General features: G+C 48.8%; 1 protein-coding gene across 1 annotated transcript in view; it reads right to left on the bottom strand.

Moving 5' to 3' along the window:
* Nucleotides 1–20916, bottom strand: part of LOC144096728 (protein 5NUC-like) — a 591711-nt gene that overhangs the window by 397534 nt on the left and 173261 nt on the right. The window contains 1 exon segment of the mRNA XM_077629576.1: nucleotides 5046–5246. Within this exon segment, the coding sequence (XP_077485702.1) occupies nucleotides 5046–5246 (201 nt within the window).

The following is a 20916-nucleotide window of genomic DNA, read 5'->3' on the forward strand; positions in this document are numbered from 1 at the left end:
TGCGATTTGTTCGTCGACTGCGGCCATATCGTCCTGCACAGTGTTCCGACACACTGCGCTGCTTTCTTGGCTGTTTTCCGAGGCGTTCTTTTCGCACAGTATCGTTATAAGGCTGCTGAGCTGAAGGATCGTGCGAGGTGTGCTCAGGGAGCTCCGGTCACTCGTCGTCACCCCACTGCAGAGCTGTGAACTGATTGGGTGTCTGCAATGAAGTTATACTGTCATGTATTGGCAATGCTTAGTCATTCGACGACGAACCCTTTGTGTTGCCTTTTGTTTTGTCGGACACATTGGGGATGTTATCTCGTGGTCGTCGGATTTACAAAGGCCGCATCGATAAGCCACTTTCCCTTCCGATGTAGTTTCACCGGCAGCAGTGAAGGGACAGGATTTGCGCTTATGCCCAGTACGGAAGCAGTTGTAGCAGTCTACCACACTCGGTTTATATGGCCGAGGCCGTAAAATACAGCCATAATAGTACAGATGGGCTGGCAGTGTCAGAGGGCCTTGCAAAGTGACTATGCAAGAGCGGCCCTTTCCCATGCGTCGGGCCTGGATGACACGGTGCGAGGGACAGTACAGCTCAAGCTGGAGTGAAGTTTGATCCTCAGTGATATCGACGTTGTGGACGACGCAGCGCTGCAAGTCGGAGCCTTCAACTAAATACACTTGTACTTGAAGTGAGATTTAGCTTGTTAGTGAAATACTAGTGAGCGTTTGCAGCCGTTCAACGGCAGTCAGAGTCGGAAGCCACACTGCAATGGTGTGGGACTTTGTCCTGACTGTGAAGCCCCGAAAACCTTTGGTTCCGAGGCACGCGTCCAAGTTATCTTGTAAAATCTTGTTTGGTGTATGCGTGAGGCTTTTGTTGGCCAGTGCTTTAATGGTCACTTTGTAAGAAGACGATCCGGGTGTATTCTCCACCGAGTTCTCGATCGTAAGACAAGTGCGCTTACTTTGGAAGCCATCACTTGCCGAAGATGGAATCGGTTTGCTGCCGTTTGAGAGACGCTTTTGTGTTGCACGAGGGAACGTTTGCACGGGTAGAGGTGCCGATAAGTCCATTGGAATGCCCGGTTCAGCATGCCATGCAGTTTGAGTCCCATGCGATGGTGTAGAGTTGATGGCCATTGGCCCGGTTGGCAGATCACTCACGAGCAGTCTGGCATTTCGGGAAGGCAGGAGGGGTGCATCTGACGATGAACCGGGAGCACAAAGCTGGACCTGGGTCCACGGATTCTGGTGTCGACTGCGTGGCAGGTGCTGCCACGATAGACGCCGGCAGAGCTACCTCCGCCAGCGTGGCAGCAGGGGCACTACGCCTAGCGTCAGTGCCCAGCTCAGCTGCACTCATGCATGGTTCCCATGAGGCCTCAAACGGTGGGAGGACGTCCGGAGCATCTTGAGAAGGCGAGGATGCAGTACTCTTCAAATAAGGCACGTATTTACGTGGATAGCGAGGTTTTTCTGAAGAGCGATGTGCAGCCACTTTAGCAGGGGCACACTTCTTCTTTTTCACCAAAGACTTAAAACTTTGGATTTGAGCGGATAAATTAAACGCTGCCTGAATCACATACTTTTCTTGCACACTGGAATTGCCGTCACAATGCGTGCCCCACTGTCTGCGCAGAATTTTATGCTAACCTGTGAACCGCCAGGCACACTGACTTCTAACCAGCTCACGCACTTTCTAGTGGCCAAAGTACTTCTCTCTCTAGTGTAAAAATCCCTGTCAGAGCTAGGCGACTCACATCCTGGCTTAGATTGTGCATCGCACAAAATGAATTCAGCTGCTTATAACATAACAGAACCACTTGCGTATATTATATTCTCACAGATGCCTATCAGCAGCCCACAATGCTAGGTTAGCATTTTTTATACAGAGTACGCCGCAGAAGAAAAGAAAAATGCAACGCTGCTGATTCAGGCATGCGCAGCGGGCAAGAACAGAACAAGGTGCCGGTGCACAACGGGGCATCGGCTAATGGAAGCAGCAACAGCATTTTCATTCAATCCGAGGAGTAATGGAATTTGTTCAAATTAAATGCGGTCTTTGCCTTGACAGGTCAAGGGTTCTATTGATACTAAAGGACTCTCAGAAACAGGGCAACGTAAGCATTCAAGAGCCAACCACCATGCATTAGCGCTAAGCCCATTTCAAAGAACTCAAACAAGCATTGTTTTTGTAGATTTGAATGTGTGCAGGAATGGTACTGTCGTGAACACAGAAATGCCAATGAATAAGTGGGCAAGGAAACCTAGCCGTTCACTGAGGAAGGTTCAAATATGCATCTATATCTCAGCAAATCAATTTTTGTTTGTGTAAAACGTAAGGAGGGTTAAGGAAATCTGGGAAGCATTCTACACTACCAACACACAGCTGATTGTGCTCACCATCGCCGTCACTCAGAGAAAAGTAATCATGTCCGTAGCAAGCAGTCACAGGGAAATGAAGGTAGCAGATAGACGTGTGCGTGCGCATCCAAGACATCTCCTTCTCAAGGCTTTGAAAATGTGTTGTTAAACAAACTGGTGCGTCTGACGCAGGGAGTGCTGCTGAACAATCGCTTAACACTAGTAAAGCCGAGTTCACAAGCTGTCCTGCAACAGCACTGTGCACACGTCACCCACTTTCGTACAAGCTGTTCTCCCGATCGAAAGGGACCGTGATCAAAATCAACAACAAATAGTGTAATGGCCCATAAGGCGCTTCGAAACCACCGCATTTTTTTTATTACAATGAAAATCAAGATCCCACTTCAACTACATATTTCCAAGCATTTGTCAAGGCAAAAAGAGAAAAAGCAATGCGAAAGATTTTCTTAATATATAATTCTTTTTCATCAAGACTCGTTATGCCCAATTTGCTCTATGGATATCTTTGATCCCATAAGCTGCGGCCACAGATTTTTTTGCGTAACGTAGAGTGAAATGCTCATTGAAAAGCACTCTCATAAGTTAACACATATTAGAGATTCTAAACTGTGAACTAGCCGTGATTTCAATGCGGCAATGATTCTCGTTCGTAATCGCGTAATACCATGTTGTCGCAACCTAAACCGGAATGGCTAGAGGAAGTGTTCGGTCACCAATTCAGGGCGCAAAGATTTGCCGGCAGGAAATAAACAGAAATGACGCCCCCGAAGATACATCTACACTGTACACCGATGTTCTCACACAAGTCACACAGTGCCGCTGGCCACACGTAACCCGAGCACCCACCACCACAAAATGTACGGAATGGAGCACCAAGGCGCAGAAGGATGGCGGCGTTGCTTTTGTCACCGCAGAAAACTGTCCGACGGCCATGCAGTCAAGATCGTGTCACGTCACACACACGGCAGTTATCGGGCACAGTGTCCGCATGAATCGCGACCAAAATGGTAATGGATGCGTAACAGAAACAACGTCGTGTGGTCGCCCCGGCCGCGATCACTGCAACCATCGCAACGAATGCGACTAGCTGCACAACGCCACGATCATTTCAGCACTCGCAAAACACGGCATCTGTCGAAAACATCTGCAGGTGCAAATTTCGATGCCTTGAAGTGAAAGCACTCGCTCCGATCGCAATCACGTTCACTAGGCGGACACTTGTCACTGTGCTATGCAGCTCATGCACACACAAGAAACTCACCGTGAGCAGCTGTTACTCGCTGCTGCCCGTGATGATCCTCGCAGAAATTATGAACGCTTGCAACCACAAACAGTTCCATATAAACACTTCGTGCCACCACCAACGCGAAGGTCTTTCGTCGGTTTGAAGAGGCGCTCTGTCAACTCCGTCAGCGTAGATGATTGCAGAATTCAACTATGGAACTGTCACTCGCCACTGCTGCACGCGGCGAAGTTCGCAGTAGCTCTGAACACTCGCACTATCAGCATGGGACCAATATAATATGTTTTGCGACATAGCTTCCACCCCCTATGCGTCGCTCCCCAGTTCGGTCGACGGACGGCCATATTGCCACGGCAGAAGCGAGGTAAAGTGGCTCGAGACGTCACTGACGTGACGGAAAAAGCAGCCAATAGCTTCAATCCGGTCGCGGGCCGGACCCGCTCATCCGCTAGAAAGTTGAATCTGACCATCTTTTCATCCGTTCGCCGGACGGCGCGGACGCCTATTGTCTGGACTGACAGGTCCGTCGTCCGCTCGCGGGCAGAAGCCGCTCAAAAAGGATCGTACGACGGCTCTTAGTAAAGGTTTCTAAACCTCCAGCAATTTTTTGGCTACGTGTCCTTTCGATACTTTCTTTAAAGCACTGCAGCACATCCAAAGGCGAGGACGAAAAAGAACATAAGGAACACCACGAGCACTAACTCGCTAGCTATGTACTACCAATCAGTTCAAAAAGCCACCCTACTGAACGCTTTCTTGTTGAGAATATGGTAATAAAGTAACAATACCCTTAAACTAATTTTCCTTCAGTCTATCTATTCGTGGCTGTTTTCAGATTATACGTTCTACGTGCGCCGCAATGCTAGTTTCCGCATATTAAGGCGAAAGCCTTTCATGGCTCATACTCGCGGCGTCCGACCGCCCGTCCGTCCGTGCCCTGGAACGGTGCCAGCTGTGGCCTCTCCTCCCTCACATTCTCTCAACAATCACGTGGTGGAACAGCGGCGCATAGCAACAGTTGCTCCGCCACAGGTGTAGCCTCTCCCCTTACACTCTCTCAGCAATCAAGTGATGGCGCAGCGGCTTAACAGCGCCGCGCGCGGCAACGCTCCTTCGTCAGACGTCTTGTTGCAGCAGTCGTGTTAGTCGGGTGGCTCCCAAGCGGCCCGGTGATGATTCTTCGGGAAGCAGTTCGGAGAAGCGGCCAAAGAATATAGATTCTTCCGATACCAAACGCCAGAAGAAGAATGGGCGATTGCGCTTGGCATAGTCAGTCGAATGGGCACAGGCTTCCGCAGAACACACTTTGGAATATACAAAGTCTCCTTCAATTTTTAGTCTGCAAATCTCTATACAGGGAGCCCGCACGCTCCTCAAAGGCAGGGCCATAATAAGCCATCGGCATTCTTACTACAGCGCTACTCACCGTCGACCGTCGGTCCCGAGTACAGGAAGGTGTGCGTGTGTCCCCCAACGACCAGGCTGACCTCGGGCACACGCTCGCAGATCTCCACGTCTCGAGGCACGCCCGAGTGGCCCAGAGCGATGATCACCCGGACGCCGTCGCGTCGCAGCCGCTGTACCTCGCGTCGGATGCACTCCACTTCGTCCGTGAAGCGAACCCGGCCTGCGGCCATAATCAACGGAGAGAAAATGAATTTGGAGGGGACACTGAAAGTGGTGGAGACGCCAAATATTTTGATGGCGCTTTCTTTGTTTCAAACAGTGCATGTTGCCACTGGACGTGCTCCGCGTTTCATATATGCACGGTAAACAATTTATTGGTCGAGTGCTTCGGGGAGTGCCCAAAGGTGGAGCACATTTGTAGCAAGGGACTAATTACTCATTGGAATCCACCCAAACGCAGCCAAACGGCTACAAACAAAAGCTACAGCGTTCTCAGAAACTGCGCAGGTAATGAAAAATTGCTCCTGGTTCAAGCGCAGCTGTATACACTTACACAAATGAACATGAAATTTCTGATGTCATTATGATCTAACTGTGATGACTCATCTGAAATTAGTCAGAAAAGCAAAGTCTGTTGTGTTTTTGCACCAGACTGGCATCATAAATTCTTGATAAAGGTTTGCATCAACTTTTTTGCGTCAAAATTACATCAAAATTTCGTGATGAGCTTTCGCTTTACCTTTTTCTCATCAGACCAGCATCACAAACCTTTGATGAGATTTAGCATCAACCTTTCTAACATCAGATTAGCATCACAAATTCTTCATTAGATTTAGCATTAGCCAAATTAGCATCAGACGAACATCAAAATTTCGTGATCAATTTTTGCGTTAGCTTTATTGCATCAACCTGACATCATAAAGTATCTGTGTTCACTTTACTCACAGGAAAATTTTTATCAGACCAATTTAAGATGCACGGAGACATCAAGAGGTACCACCCCCTCACTGTTTGAAGTTAATTTGCAAAGCAGGGTTCTAATCGCCCCTGAAATTCTGAGTGTCTATATATATATATATATATATATATATATATATATATATATATATATATATATATATATATATATATATATATATATTAGCAGACAGGGTAAAGGAAATGAGGGGCTCGTTTGACAAACATGTTAAAGAAGCCAACAGTCACCGAAACCAAGGGGCAGAGGGGAATGTTTTTAATCTTTTTTTTATTTGTAGTGCCAATCAATCGGTTTAAAGAGAATTACTTATAAAGCAGCAGAAAAAACAACCATGCCGCCGGTGGGATCCGAACCCACGACCTCCGAATATCGCGTCCGGTGCTCTTACCAACTGAGCTACGGCGACGGCTGTCCAATCTGCTGCTTTCGTGGGTATTTATGTTTACTGCGTGGGTGGCGCTGGTGAACACTCTCAAGGTTCGCTTACACGCAGTAAACATAAGACAGTTTTAGCTGTGCGTACGCAAAGAGTTAGCGTACGCGAGGAGTTTGCGGGACGGTAGTGCGCATGCGCAGAACGCAAGCGCAAGCCTTGCGTCTTGCGTACGGTAGCCTTGCGTACGCTAGCCAGCGGAGTTTGCGTTGCGGCGCTTGCGTGGCTTGCGTACGCTAACTTTGACAAGATGGCGGCGCCCTGCTCGCCCGCTTCGGAATAAATACATGTCGCCGCTGGATTCTCCGACGCAATAGCTCGCTCAAATGGTAGCGGTTCGCTTTTATTTCGCCTAATCTTGCCCACACGTAGCGGTATAAGCGATAACTAGCCCCTGTTTTTCAGATAATTTGGCGATCTTCAAGCTCCTAGGCCTAACTATATTCAGTGTGTTTTCCTCGCAGCAACGACACCTGGCGAAGCAGTTTTCTAACTTTTAGCCAGATCTTGCATTTTCTTCGGTTTGCATAGTTTTTCTTCTTGGAATAAAAAAGGCTCCCAATGCACTCACAGTAGTTATCATCACGGATGAAATTTTCTTCAACCGAGCGTTGATGTGGTTTGACTTCTTGTCACTAGATGGCGCCACGTGCGCCTGAGGGACGCTACGGCACGGTCAGCTAAAACTATACTTCGGAGCGGACAGCGTAACGCACGCAGCGCCGTAGCTCTTTGCGTACGCAAGCACTTGCGTACGCACAGCAAAAACTGTCTATAATTACCCACAAAAGCAGCAGATTGGACAGCCGTCGCCGTAGCTCAGTTTACCAGGTAAGAGCACCGGACGCGATATTCGGAGGTCGTGGGTTCGGATCCCACCGGAGGCATGGTTGTTTTTTCTGCTGCTTTATAAGTAATTTTCTTTGTGCGATAGATTAATCTAAGTATTATTAAACCAGTGATTAGCACTACACATTAAAAAAATACTAAACATTCCCTTATGCACCTTAGTTTCGGCGACTGTTGACTTCCTTAATATGTTTGTCAAACGAGCCCCTCATTTCATTTGCCTTGTCTGCTAATACCTTAACGGGGGTCTCGGTTCTGTCAGTCTTGATGCCATAGGTAGCATAAAATGGCTCTCGCACAGTTTCCGCCCTCGCCGTTAGATGACGTTCTACGTCACACTTGCGGTATTACAGGACGTGCTACGTCCACCGCTATGGACGAGGGTGGCGCTGGTGAACACTCTGAAGGTTCGCTTACACGCAAAACATAAATACCCACGAAACCAGCAGATTGGACGGCCCTCGCCGTAGCTCAGTTGGTAAGAGCACCGGACGCGATATTCGGAGGTCGTGGGTTCGGATCCCACCGGCGGCATGGTTGTTTTTTCTGCTGCTTTATTAGTAATTTTCTTTAAACCGATTGATTGGTACTACAAATAAAAAAAGATTAAAAACATTCCCCTATGCCCCTTGGTTTCGGTGACTGTTGGCTTTCTTTATATATATATATATATATATATATATATATATATATATATATATATATATATATATATATATATATATATATATATATATATATATATATATATATATACTCTTGATTTCCGAAGAACTATTTCAATCAGACTCTTGAAGCTGATGCACTTCCCAAAAATTCACATCAACCTCTTAAAAGTGCGCTTCATGTGCGCGAAAAAGAGCGGTGTGCGGTCGTTCGCTCCATCGCTTAGTACTAGTGGGCAACCTCCAAGCAAGCGAAGGCGACTGGCGACGCTCGCCAGCGACGTGCACAGCGGTCTCTGTGCTTGAGCACTCGAGCTTAGTAAACACGCCCGTAACCTGTTCTCTCTCTTGAAGTTTTGTCAATGTGCCACATAGCCAGGGCCAAATACATATTTTCTCTACGGCAGCGGTCTAGCGACAGAGACGAGGTCACATCGCGGATTCATGGGGGAGCTAGGTGTACTTTCATTCGGTGCCTGCGCACTCCGGCGTAGTAAAAACTCCCGTAAACTGTCACCGAAATCTGCTTCTAAGTGAGCAAACTATAATATGTAAGTGAGAATACGCGCTGCGACCCAGGCAGCACAACAGCATTGGTCGAACGTTGGGCTATCATTGGCAAAAACTGGCACAAACATCGGTCCTACACTGGCATTTACGCTGAGCGCTACCATTTTGACACATTGGTCCTACTTTCATGCCAATTTAGGGCCAACGTACGGCCGATCAAGGGGCCAGCGTAGGCCTGGCGTTCGTTCTGCACTAAGAAAAAAAGGAGTGGTCTTAGTCCTTTGAGGGGGTATATCCACTGACGCTGAGGCGACCCCCTTTTGGTGTAACGTTACACCTTCATCGGGGGACTAAGTGCGCACAGTGTAATGTTTAGGCTGTTATCGGGGTAATGTTATTCCGTCTGGCCAAGTGTAAGTATAACCCCTTGTTGACTAACTTTACCCCTCCTCAGAAAGACTAACGCTTACGCCATGAAAGTGTAAACATATGCTTCACTTTCTGGTGCATGTTTGCGCCCACTCGGAATAAGCTTATGCTCAATCCCAGGGTGCAAACTTATACTTGCAAGGGCTACAGTTAATCATGTCTAATGAGCTTACTACAACCCTCCTACAGAGCAACTTTGCACCTTATCAATGGGCGTAAAATTGCTCTGCAAGAGCATATGGGTTCCTCTTTTAGGTGCACCTTTACGCCATGTTAGGAAGGGTAACGTAAGCGTAAGCTTGCCCTCGCAGGGGCTATAGTTACCTAATGAGTTTTTTTACAACGCTTCTATGGTGCAACTTTGCACCACGTCAGTGGGCATAACATTGCTCTGAAAGTGTGTATGTTTTGCTCTTTTAGGTGCATCCTTACGTCTCTTTTGGACGGGTAACGTTACCGTCCAGAGGAATGTATCCCATATTAGTGTATTGTTACAACTTCTCGAATGTGAGGCACAGACACGTTCGCTGTGATACTAGGCATCCATTGTTATTAAAGTAAGTAAGATCGTTTTTGGGCCTGTAAAGAAAACCACTTCACTTTGTAGGTGTCGGTAATGGTGCATGTACTTTAATGTATTACACACATCGAAACCAAACGCAGCATTACTATACACCTACAGAACAAAGCTGCTTGCTGAAAAGGCATGATAAGCACCTCACTGCCATCAAGTTCACAGATGTTTTTCTCTTCCACATTCCTGGTTATGTTCGTGTTAGTGTGATAAGATTGTGGCGTGCCGTGCTGCACTTCAGAGTGCAGTTTCGGACTCCAGTGATTGTACACCAGTATGCACGACAGGGTTTATTTCTTACTGAATTTAAAATGGCAACATGACTCAGCAGTCTTCTGTCAACGTCATGATGGCATCCATTCTCCAAGCGAACCTGTGTGACAAAAAGAAATCCTTGAAACATGACGGGCAGTACACACATTTAACGCATAAATTGTAATTATAAGATCAAAATTTAATCTGCGACAATTTGGTCTGAAGCGCGAAGGCGTATGTGTTGTGTTTTCCAAGCGAGCATGCTGTACAGGCCAAGAAACAAGTAACAGAATGAACAACACGAGCTCTGGATACCTAATCATGATACTGATTGAAGAACATGCATGCCCCACCAGCTAGACCAAACTAGAAGGCTCCTACATTTGGTGTGCAGTACACATATCTCACATGCAGTGGAAGTATAGAGCGCAGCTCCCACTTCCGTAAATGGCCTAGTTTTTTTTAATTACAGCGTTCTTTCGGCGTTGATTCAAAGGGGCCCGATTTTGCAGCTGAAATCTGCAAGACATCAGAAACCGTACCGCAGTATATTTGACGCTTGTAAAATGATAAGCAGGGCGTCTTCACTCACCCCGTTGCTATCGCGCATGCAGTGGTGCTACCATCTAGTTAGAGTCAGTGTATGACCATGGAACATTTTTTTACAAACAAAAATGACCTGAAGTGTGTTCCTGTTCAGCTGTTGTCCAGTTATGCTTTTGGCGCTAGCTAGCAAAATTGTGGCTGAATTTTTGCCGCCTGCGCGCAACAAAAGCGTATGTGCACTGAGATAGTGCGTTTCTTTCTGCAACAACTTGCAATATTATATAAGTCAGCTTCTTCAAAAGGATGTCCTCCGACCAAAAGTACTCGTTTACAGACAGCAGTCTCGCATTTTCAGAAAAAGGTTGGATTTCCCTTAATCTATTTCGGGACCGACTAACCCATCTCCCCTTTCGTGGCAAGAACAGAAAGTGACAACGAAGACGGTGGTAAATGTCTCGAACCCAGAGAACACTCACATTCTTCGAGCGAATGAAAACTCCGTATGGCCGCCCACTACCTGCAGCAGAGTGTAGGCAGAAAAAGGAGGGATGCCGTCATTCGTCACAGAGCAGTGGGGAGTGGGTTGTTCCTTGTTCTGGCTAGGAGTGCGCGGGGGAGGGGGAAGGGAAGGAAGTTAGCGCGACGGTGTTGTTCAGTAGAAAAGTTTTAGAAAGTTAAGCGTGAGGTAGCTCACTACTTCCGGCGCACAGGAACAAAGGCCCATTGCCTTCTATTCTCTGCCTAGCCTCTGCTGCAGTGCTACCGAAGGTTGACTGCATGAGTACAATTGTACTCTTGATGGCTCTCTCCAGGCCACTTTGAAGTAAACTGGCGACATTCCTGAGTTTACTAAGAAGAGGGAACTTCACTCTTTTCGTTTCCACAAAAAAAATGCGAGAGTGTCGTCCGGGAACGAGACCTTTTGGTTGGAAAACAAGCCTTGCGGAGAAGCTGACTTACACATTTCTGCAAATGGTCTATTTTGCAAGTTGTAAACTCTCGTGAGGATTAAGTGACTTGAAATAGCGATAGAAAAATGTTTGCGGGTGAAGGTTAAGCAGGGTCATAGCAGCAGAGAGCTAATGCTCGAGTTCGGGGAAAAAACAGGCCCTTTTTCTGCATTAAAAAGAAGAGAAAATCCTGACCGCGCCACTCAGCTGCGTCTGGAAAAAAGATAAAATATGGCTTTGTGACTCATCATAAAAAAGGTTTGTACTCCAGTTTAATCAATTTCTAAACTTCAACCACTCAGAGCAATTATCAAGGTTCTGAAAGAAAGTAGGACACCCTCTGAAGCTCAAAGACCACATTAGCTGCACTCATGCTTGAGGTTGCATGCATTTTGCAACGTACACCCGCCGCCAAGAGTTCAAGAAAGGCGACTGTGTCGAAAACAGCTAATTGCTTCGTATCTAAGACTTATTACTGGAGATTCAACGGTGCATTGCACAATTTGTACCATGACAATTAATATCTATTCTAAGATTCATGAACTGGCAAGGGCGAAATTGAGTTGTTTTACTAAAAGTGAACATGAGAGTAATTCCCCACCTCCACCCGCCCTCTACAAAATACAAGCAGAGAAACATTCGACCGTACTTACCAGGACTGATATGGCGTCATCGCAAAGTTAGCCTGTTGGCAGGCTATCGAGACGCGTTATTCGCTCGGTGAGTGCACACCACAGGTACAGATAGCTAGACAGGCACTGTCCAGAGACGCAAAGTGCAAACTGCGCCCTGCAGCAGCTTCCAGTGCTAGGCAGTGCAACGACCGGTAGCGCTGTATTCGCGGAAGGGCGAATGAGCGAACCCACCCGTCCTCTGCACCCTATCTTTCCCGCCCCTCACCCTTTCCTCCTTTTGTGGGCAGATTTTTTCTTTTCCTCTTTTCGTTCCGGATTCCGCGTGTCCCCCGCGTGTGCTTTCTTGGTGGAGGGATTTAGCATACCGGAGACATACTACAGGTTTTAGGTACGCCTGTTGTGCACGTGCGGTGGCCCTTCCCGGCCGGGTGCTTGCTTCTGCACATATGTAAAAAAAGTCCTTGGTTAACTGTCGGCATAAAAAGTCGCTTGTTTTCTTGACGGATGAATACTGAAAAAAAGTGTGCGGTAGGAAATATGCCGAATGTACATAAGCTCCGCGCTTCTCGCCTCTAAAATGGCAGCCACTATGAAGGTGGTGCAAGCGTGCTTTAATATAAGTTATTTGAAACATTGCGTATAAGTTAGAAAATGAGCAAGTGCACGCACTTGTGCGGAAAAAGCCTGATTTCGGATTCTGTTCCTGCTAATTCTTACATGTATGACAAATTGCTACTACTATTGCTAGAAAGAAAACTAAAGGTTGACAAAGCTCCGTTATATATCATTCTTCAACACCTTACGGAAAATAAGTAACCGAGTACAATTGAAATGACTCCATCAGAAATGTATATGGATACCGGGGTGAATTACAGTCTCAGGAAAGTAACGTAACAATTACAGAAAACTAGGCTGTTACTCTTCCGTTACTTTCCTCCCAACATTTATAGTTCCATGACACAAATTTACTCAGACTGTAGTGAACTGCAGCAGTTTGCTTGATGATTTGTTTTTTTAATAAACTGCACATCTCCAACCAAAATTTTTAATTTTAACCCAACGTTTCCAGGCTGACTCGGCTCCTTCATCAGGGGTGACTGAGGGCTGTAGCTAGTGTCTTTTAAGTATAGAGGGGAGGAGGGGGTCAAAGGAATGACAGCTGTGATTCGAAAGGCATGGTGGAGGGAAAGAGGGCGTTAGGCTGTTAGTCACGTTGTCGCACTGTGGGGATGCGGTCAATGGCGACGTTTTTTTTTTGTAGAGTTGAAGAGCGAAGTCCCTGGGCATATACTGGGGGCAGGTTTCCTTTTGTGCGGTTGATGTTGTTCGGGGTGGTTTGAATGTGCCAGGATTCCAGAAGGAGCCTTTTGTGGTAATTTGTTTCGGTTCCCAGGATGCGGGTTCCTTCGAAGTTGATTCTACGGTCGGAGTCCTCGGAATGTTCCAACGAAAAATTAAAATTTTTGTTTGGAGAAGTGCAGTTTATTACAACTCTTCAAACCCAACCAGACAGACAAATCTGTCAAAATGTTTAGTTTGCAATGATTTGTTCTACGCTGTTAACTTCCGAGGGCAATTGTTTTTCGAAGCTGCGGTCAAAAACATCCCTACGTTTACTCGCGAAGCGATCAGCGGCTGCACTGATCACTTTTAGAACACCTTGCGTCGATTTTGGGTGTAATGAGAGGTGAGTTGCGGTGCCATCTGACAAGACCGCGGGGGGGGGGGTGGCTACAGAGCGGTCACGTGATACCTCTCGGGAGGAGAACTCCCATAGAAGACGGCGTTCACCCGGTTGTGGTGCGGACATGATCGTGCGCGATGCTTCTCGGCAACCGGTCTGTTGTCGCTCGGTCACAAAGAAAACTGCTTCCCGTCAGGAAAGCTGTACCTTTGGTTCCAGCATTTTTTTGGAAAGAAGGAACTGGTTACCTGTAATCAACTACAGAAAAAGTAATTGAATTGCCTGGAACTTTGCCGTTTGAAAAAAAAAGTAAAAAATTAATCACAAAATTGCAAGAAACTGCAGCTGATTACAAGTAATCATTACATGTAATGCGTTACGTACAACTCTGGTACGTATCGTCATATCTTCTATACTTTGAAGCCGCCGCGGTGGCTCAGTCGTTATGGCGCTCAGCTGTTGACCCGAAAGACGCGGGTTTGATCCAGGCCGCGGCGGTCGAATTTGTGTGGATGCGAAGTTCCAGAGGCCCATGTACTGTGCGTTGTCAGTGGGCGTTAAAGATCCCCAGGTGGTCGAAATTTCCGGAGCACTTCACTACGGCATCCTTCACAGCCTGAGTCGCTTCGGGATGCTAAACCCTCATAAACCATGAACCATCCATACTTTGAAAGATCTTCCAAGCGTTATTATTAAATAACGGCCAAGACAATGTGCTCGATATCAAAATCAAGCTAATGTCAGCTTGTAGTTGTCACAGAAGAGCAAATCAAGCCAATGTATACTAAAAATACAGGTACTAGTTTACTCATATTTACGAAGCCTTAGGCACGCACACACATATATAATCAATAAAATTTGCATGTGGAGATGGTCCACAAGATGTGGAACACAGATTTGTGCGCTGACCTGAACGTAGTGAAATTTGCTCAGTCAAAAGCATGCTTAATAAAAAATAAGTTTCACGACGCTCTTGCAGTGTTCACACGTGTGTCTAGGATTCACGCTCACTTGCGCTCGCATTAGCAAATCAGTCGAAAAGCTTCTAATGCGGGATAACTTCAAACCCTTGAGTGTACTCCTGTGAGCAGGAAGTCAGCGCTGTGCATAGACAGCAAGGACAGCATGGTGAGGGGTTAGCGTGACTTCCGAGCTGCGCGTCCGCTGCTCTATCCCGTCTTCGGTTAGTCATCCGCCGGGTCACTGAACGTAGACCCTGAGGGGACAAGTATTGTGATGAACCAGTTTCTTAAAATGGCTCTGGGTCCACACTGGGCATGAGGAGATTGATGCACAGACTCCAAAATGATTTTGAAGTGATTTAATTAAAGCATCTGGCTCGATGCCGCTTACGGGACAGAAGCTGGGCTCGTCGTCGCCGGGGCTGAGTCAGCGTGGTGTGGCACGGGCTCGATGAATGGCTGGTTGTCTGCAGCGGCCGGGCTGGGAGTTCCTCGTGGCTGTGCTGCCCTCGTTCTCGGCTGGTCGTTGGATGAGCTGCCAGGCATGGAGGCGCGTTGGCGAAGGTCGAACGTTAGCGACGGCTAGACCACGGGCTCAGGTCAATGAGCAGCCCCAGTCTTCTGCCTCGCTCCGACTCCGGCCCTCTCGTCCACTCGCCCCGATCGCTCTCCCCCTTCCTCCCGTCGGCTTCCGCTTTTAAAGCCTTTGCTTCTTTCTTCAGCCGTGGCCGCGCCTTTGTCCACTCCCTCGTGGCTCTCGAGGGGTGCATAATGACGGGGACACTCAAGCGTCGTTCGACAGGGCCGTCGACGGTTACCATATATGGTCATGTTTCTCCGCCACAACCAAATATGGTCATGTCTCTCCGCTGCGACCCGACGCCAGGACGGCGCGGCCAACCCTCTCCAGGAAAAGTCACTGACCGGCTCGTCGTGGCACCGGTGCATGTGCACGAATCATCGCATCCGCTCCTTCTTAAAAGGAATGTTCATTGAACATTAGGAATTCGTCATACACACACACGCGCACACACACACGCCGCGCTGTTCGGGCCAGTATCCCGCACAAGTCGCTCCTTTCTTCCCCACGAGCACCGAGCCAGAGCGGAGTTTCAGAACAATTCTTCACCGTAGATACCACTCGAGTGCACAATATAAGACCATAATTAACAGTATGTACAACATCTCAAACAAGAGAACGAACAAAAAATGAAACTAAACGAAGCGCACTTGTAATGTACAAAACAAGGAAATGTAGTCTTAGCGAGGTACCTCCCTGTCCACTACTCGGTTACGGAGGTATTACCTAGCGGCTGGAATAGGTCTGCCAGATTGGAATGCCTCCTCCTCGAGAAGGGCGCCTCCTAGCTGCGACTGCATGAAGTGTTCCAGTTCATCACATGGACTGAAATTTTTGTGCCGGCCGCTCTGACCGCTTTTCCGCAATGCAGGGTTATATACAATGGCGGGCTCCGTGCGAAGGTTATCCTCCCCCTCGTGTTTCCTTGAGGCAGCCGTTTCAGAAAGAGGCGAGCATGTTGGTGCTTGCTTTAACCGGTTAGCATGGACCACAGCGGTTGAGGCCCCTGCGATCTTCCGAATCCGACAATTAACCGGCGATAGCTGCTCTACTATGCGGTAAGGTCCTTTCCATTTGGGCGTTAACTTACGGGCAAGCCCTGCGTTGACCTGCACACACTCAAGGTATACGCGGTCTCCCACCCTGAAAGGAACCGCCCTAGCCCTAGTGTCGAACCGCCTTTTTCTTTTGTCGGCTGCTTCCCGTAATGCTTCGGCTGTTACGTCATGGGCCACTTGCATCGAGACGTCAGTTCGGCTCTATAATCATCTAGTGACCCGTATGGCACCCGTCTCTGTCCATCAACCACCGCATTCGGTGTGTCTGGGTCGCGACCGTACAAGAGGTAGAAAGGGGAGTCACCGGAGCTCTCGTGCACCGCCGTGTTGTAAGAAAAAACAGCAAACGATATCCAGAGGTCCCAATCCTGTTGGTCTCGCGAAACATAATGGGATAACAGTTTGCTTGCTGTTTGATTAAGCCTCTCCACAGCACCGTTACAAGCCGGGTGGTAAGGGGTGGTCTGTCTTTTGTCAATTCCCAGGAGGTTATACACATCTTTCGTCAACTTCGACACAAAGTTTGACCCTTGATTTGTTAACAACTGCCGCGCAACGCCGTGCCGCAGAACCACTGTTTCTACAAAAGCACGTGCCACAGTTTCTGCTTTTTGGTCGAGCAGTGCTGTTATCTCAGCATACTTCGTTAGGTGGTCAACGCACACCAGTACATATTTGTTTCCTGTTGTCGTAGTCGGAAGTGGGCCTAGGATATCCATGCCAACCCTCTCAAAAGGCGTCGAGACTTCCTCGAATTCCTGAAGGGGGGCCGGCCTGCGGTTTTTCGGAGTTTTTCTTTCCAGGCAAGAACGGCAGTTAGCGCAGTACTCTTTAACATCTGAACGCATGCCCTGCCAATAGTAGTAGCGCTCCAACCTCCTTTGCGTCTTCATTACTCCAAAATGGCCCGCGTATGGGGCATCGTGAAAAACCCTCAAGACGTGCGGCACCATTGACTTTGGTACCACCACTCCTTCCCACACCTGGCTAGCCTTCCTTCCTGACCGCGTAGGCCGGGTGCGCTTTCGTAGGGTTCCTTCGTTGTCAACAAAGTAACAATTGTCGGGATCCCGGGCGATCCCCCCAGAAATGGCATGAAATGTTTTCTCTAGCCCTTTGTCCTTTCGCTGCTCGGTGCGGAGATCGTTTGTATCTATGGCCGGACAAAACTCATTCACGGTGCGTACCAGGTTAGCTCGACTTAATGCGTCCGCGTTAGTGTGCACCTTGCCTGGCTTGTGTTCTATCTCGAAATCGTATTCCTGAAGTTGCAGACTCAAGCGCGCGAGGCGCGAACTCAGATCCTTCACGTTTAGAAGCCACTTAAGGGGTTGGCAGTCAGTCACTAGCCTGAATCTGTGGCCATAGAGGTAGCACCGAAAGTGCCGCACGGCCCAAACCACTGCAAGGCACTCCCGCTCAGTGGCACTGTACCGCTGCTCGACTGGACTGAATTGCCGGCTCGCGAACGCAATAGGCTGCTCCTTGCCGTCAAAATTCTGAGACAGCACTGCACCCGCTGCAAACTTCGAGGCGTCAGTCGCTACAATGAAAGGCTGGCTGAAGTTTGGATATCCTAGCAAGGGAGCGGTTATTAATTTTTCCTTTAGTTCTTCGAACGCCACCTCTGCCTCCTCCGACCATACGAACTCTATGTTTTTTGCTGTTAGTGCAGTCAGTGGCTTTGCGATACTGGCGAAATCTCGCACATGCCTTCGGTAGTATCCGACTAAGCCAAGAAACTCGCGAACGCCTCGAACTCCAGTTGGTCTAGGGAAGTCGCGGACGCTACTTAACTTTCCCGCTTCAGGTTCTACGCCGTCTGCGGAAACGATATGTCCAAGGTATTTGACCTGCCGCTGTAGAAGTTGGCACTTTGAAGGTTTCAATTTTAAGCCAGCAGCTCGCAATCTGACCAGCACTTCCTCAATGGCCTCCAAGTGTTCGGCAAAGGTGCTGCTGTAAATTATTATATCGTCCATGTAGACGAAGCACCTCTTTCCCAGCAAACCGGCCAAGATTACGTCCGCAGTTCTCTGCCAGACTGCAGGGCTGTTAACAAGTCCCATCGGCATGCGTCTCCACTGAAAGTGGTCAGACGGGGTGTTAAATGCGGTTTTGTCGACATCGTTTGGATCCATTTCGATCTGCCAGAACCCCGATGCGAGGTCGACAACTGTAAAATACTTGGCTGACCCAAGCTGCGCGAGGGTTTCCTGCACCTGTGGCAGCGGGTAGGGATCTATCCTTGTAATGGAATTCAATCGCCGGTAGTCTATTACCAGTCGAAATGAACCATCGGGTTTCTCAACTAGAAGTGCCGGTGCCCCCCACGGCGACTTGGAATGCTCAACAATGCCTTTGTCGATTAGCTCTTGGACCTGCCTATCCATTTCCTCTCTTTGTGAGTAGGGAATTCTATAGGCCCGTTGGTACACTGGTGGCGAGTCGCCAGTCGTAATGTGGTGTTTAATCACTCCGCACTTTCGCAGGTCTAGCTTCGATGCAGCGAACACATCCGAGTAGCGCTGTAGGAGACGACCCTCAACTCTTCCTCGCTCTTTTCAGTCGATGTGAGAGAGGTCAAACTGCAGGTTCCTTTCTTTTCCTTTCCTTTCATTGACGAGGCCCGTAGTGCCAATCGGGGTACCCTGCTCATCTACCTCAGCCGTGGAGAATGTAGCTATGTTTTTGTTTTTCGGCAGGTGAAGCTCTTGTTGCGAGTAGTTACATAAGCGGACGGGAACCCTTTTCTTTGAGTCAACCGTGACCAAACAGCCCGCCACACTCAGTCCTATTGCGAGCCCCTCTATAGGTTCAACGACTCCTATGTGTCCTTCATCAATCTGAGCTGACATCGCTCCCACACAGATTATCTCTGACCGAGGCGGCACCACTGTTTCTCTCGTTGTCCTAACACTAACGCCTGCGTGTGTTAGCGAGCCCTGTTTCGCGCTCTGTTCCCCATAGTCCACTCGTGCAACGTACTCGGCCTCTCGATTTGCTAATGGGACCAAAGCCCCGCGACAGGAAAGGCAGTTCTGGCTTAATATGAGATCGATGCCATGCTGCCGTAACAGGTCCTGACCTACGAAGCCCGATATACCATCCGGCAACGACACAGCATCGGAACAAATGTAGCTGGGATGGTCAAAACTTTCGTTCCCGATAGTGAAGCGCAAAAGGTACAGTCCTCCCGTGCCGAGGTCAGCTCCTGTGATGCCCACGAATCTTACTTTCGGAGATTCTCGGGCCTCATGCACCTGCCTGTCTCCCTTCCTTGTCAGCAGATCAAAAATCTTTTGCTTAAGGAGCGTTATCCGGGAGCCAGTGTCAACCAACAGATTGCAAGTGACCCCCTTTACCACGAATTTGGCAATCGGGCAGGATTCTCCAAAAACGCTTACAACAGCACAGCTATTACTGCTCTCCCCCAACCGGCTTGGCTGCGGGGGACTCTACGCGTTTTTTGGCACAATATATCTTTGTTCCCTCCCCGTGTTGGTCGGCGCGCGCTGCTGCCCATTTGGCGTACCAGATTCGCGGTTTAGCTCGGGACAGTATCTGGCAACGTGTCCGTACCCTCTGCAGGCATAACAGCGAACCTGCCTCCTTTCACGGTTCCGGAAATTGCCCATGTTATTTAACTGTAGGCCTTCCGCGAGGAGCGCCTCCAGCCGGTCTAGCCTATCGGTCAACTGAGTAACATTCGCGTCGGCGCTTGCACTTTTTGGCTCTGTTACAAGCCGCACCTTCTCCTCACTGGAGACAAGCAACTCATTACGCTCCTCGTCTACAGCTGCCTCTACCGCTCCTTCAAAAGTAGACGGCGCCTTAGACAGAACAAACCTGAGCACCGGATCCCTCAAGCCAGTGAACTGGGACGTCATCTGCTCCAGAAGCAGCTCTCTGGCGTGCTTTTGCTTCGAACTATCAGGCCCCGGTTCTCGCGCTAGGGTTTCGTTCCCAAGGAAGCGAAAGCGGGAGGCAAACGCGCGTGCGTCTTCCCCCGGCTTCTGCCGAGCGTCGAGGAACCGCCTGAGCTTTACGCTAGAAGGTTCCCTGTCAAAATATTTAAACGCTAGCTTTTTAAATTCAGCCAACGTGCCCGCCTTCCTGACTCCCTCATCTCTCCAGGCAAAATCATGTGCTGCCCCTGACATGCGACATTTCGCCATTCCCAGCTGTTGTGCATCCGTTAACCCGCCCATTTTGCACACCTGCTCCAACATGTAAAAAAATTCAACAATAGACGGCCCCTGACCGTCGCCAGTGAATCTATCCACCATGTTTGCTAATGCAAGTACGCTTGCCCCAAAGGGCTGTGCACTCGAGTGGGCTTCTTCCATATTAGACCAAATATAGTCAGTGCCTCAAGCTCCTCTCGCCGGGGGTGCAGTCCAGCTTTTGCCCAATGATTTAAGTGTGGACCCCACTTCTGCCACCAATGTGATGAACCAGTTTCTTAAAATGGCCCTGGGTCCACACTGGGCATGAGGAGATTGATGCACAGACTCCAAAATGATTTTGAAGTGATTTAATTAAAGCATCTGGCTCGATGCCGCTTACAGGACAGAAGCTGGGCTCGTCGTCGCCGGGGCTGAGTCGGCGTGGTGTGGCACGGGCTCGATGAATGGCTGGTTGTCTGCAGCGGCCGGGCTGGGAGTTCCTCGTGGCTGTGCTGCCCTCGTTCTCGGCTGGTCGTTGGATGAGCTGCCAGGCATGGAGGCGCGTTGGCGAAGGTCGAACGTTAGCGACGGCTAGACCACGGGCTCAGGTCA

This window comes from Amblyomma americanum, chromosome 7, assembly GCF_052857255.1.
Source record: "Amblyomma americanum isolate KBUSLIRL-KWMA chromosome 7, ASM5285725v1, whole genome shotgun sequence".
Lineage (NCBI taxonomy): Eukaryota > Metazoa > Arthropoda > Arachnida > Ixodida > Ixodidae > Amblyomma > Amblyomma americanum.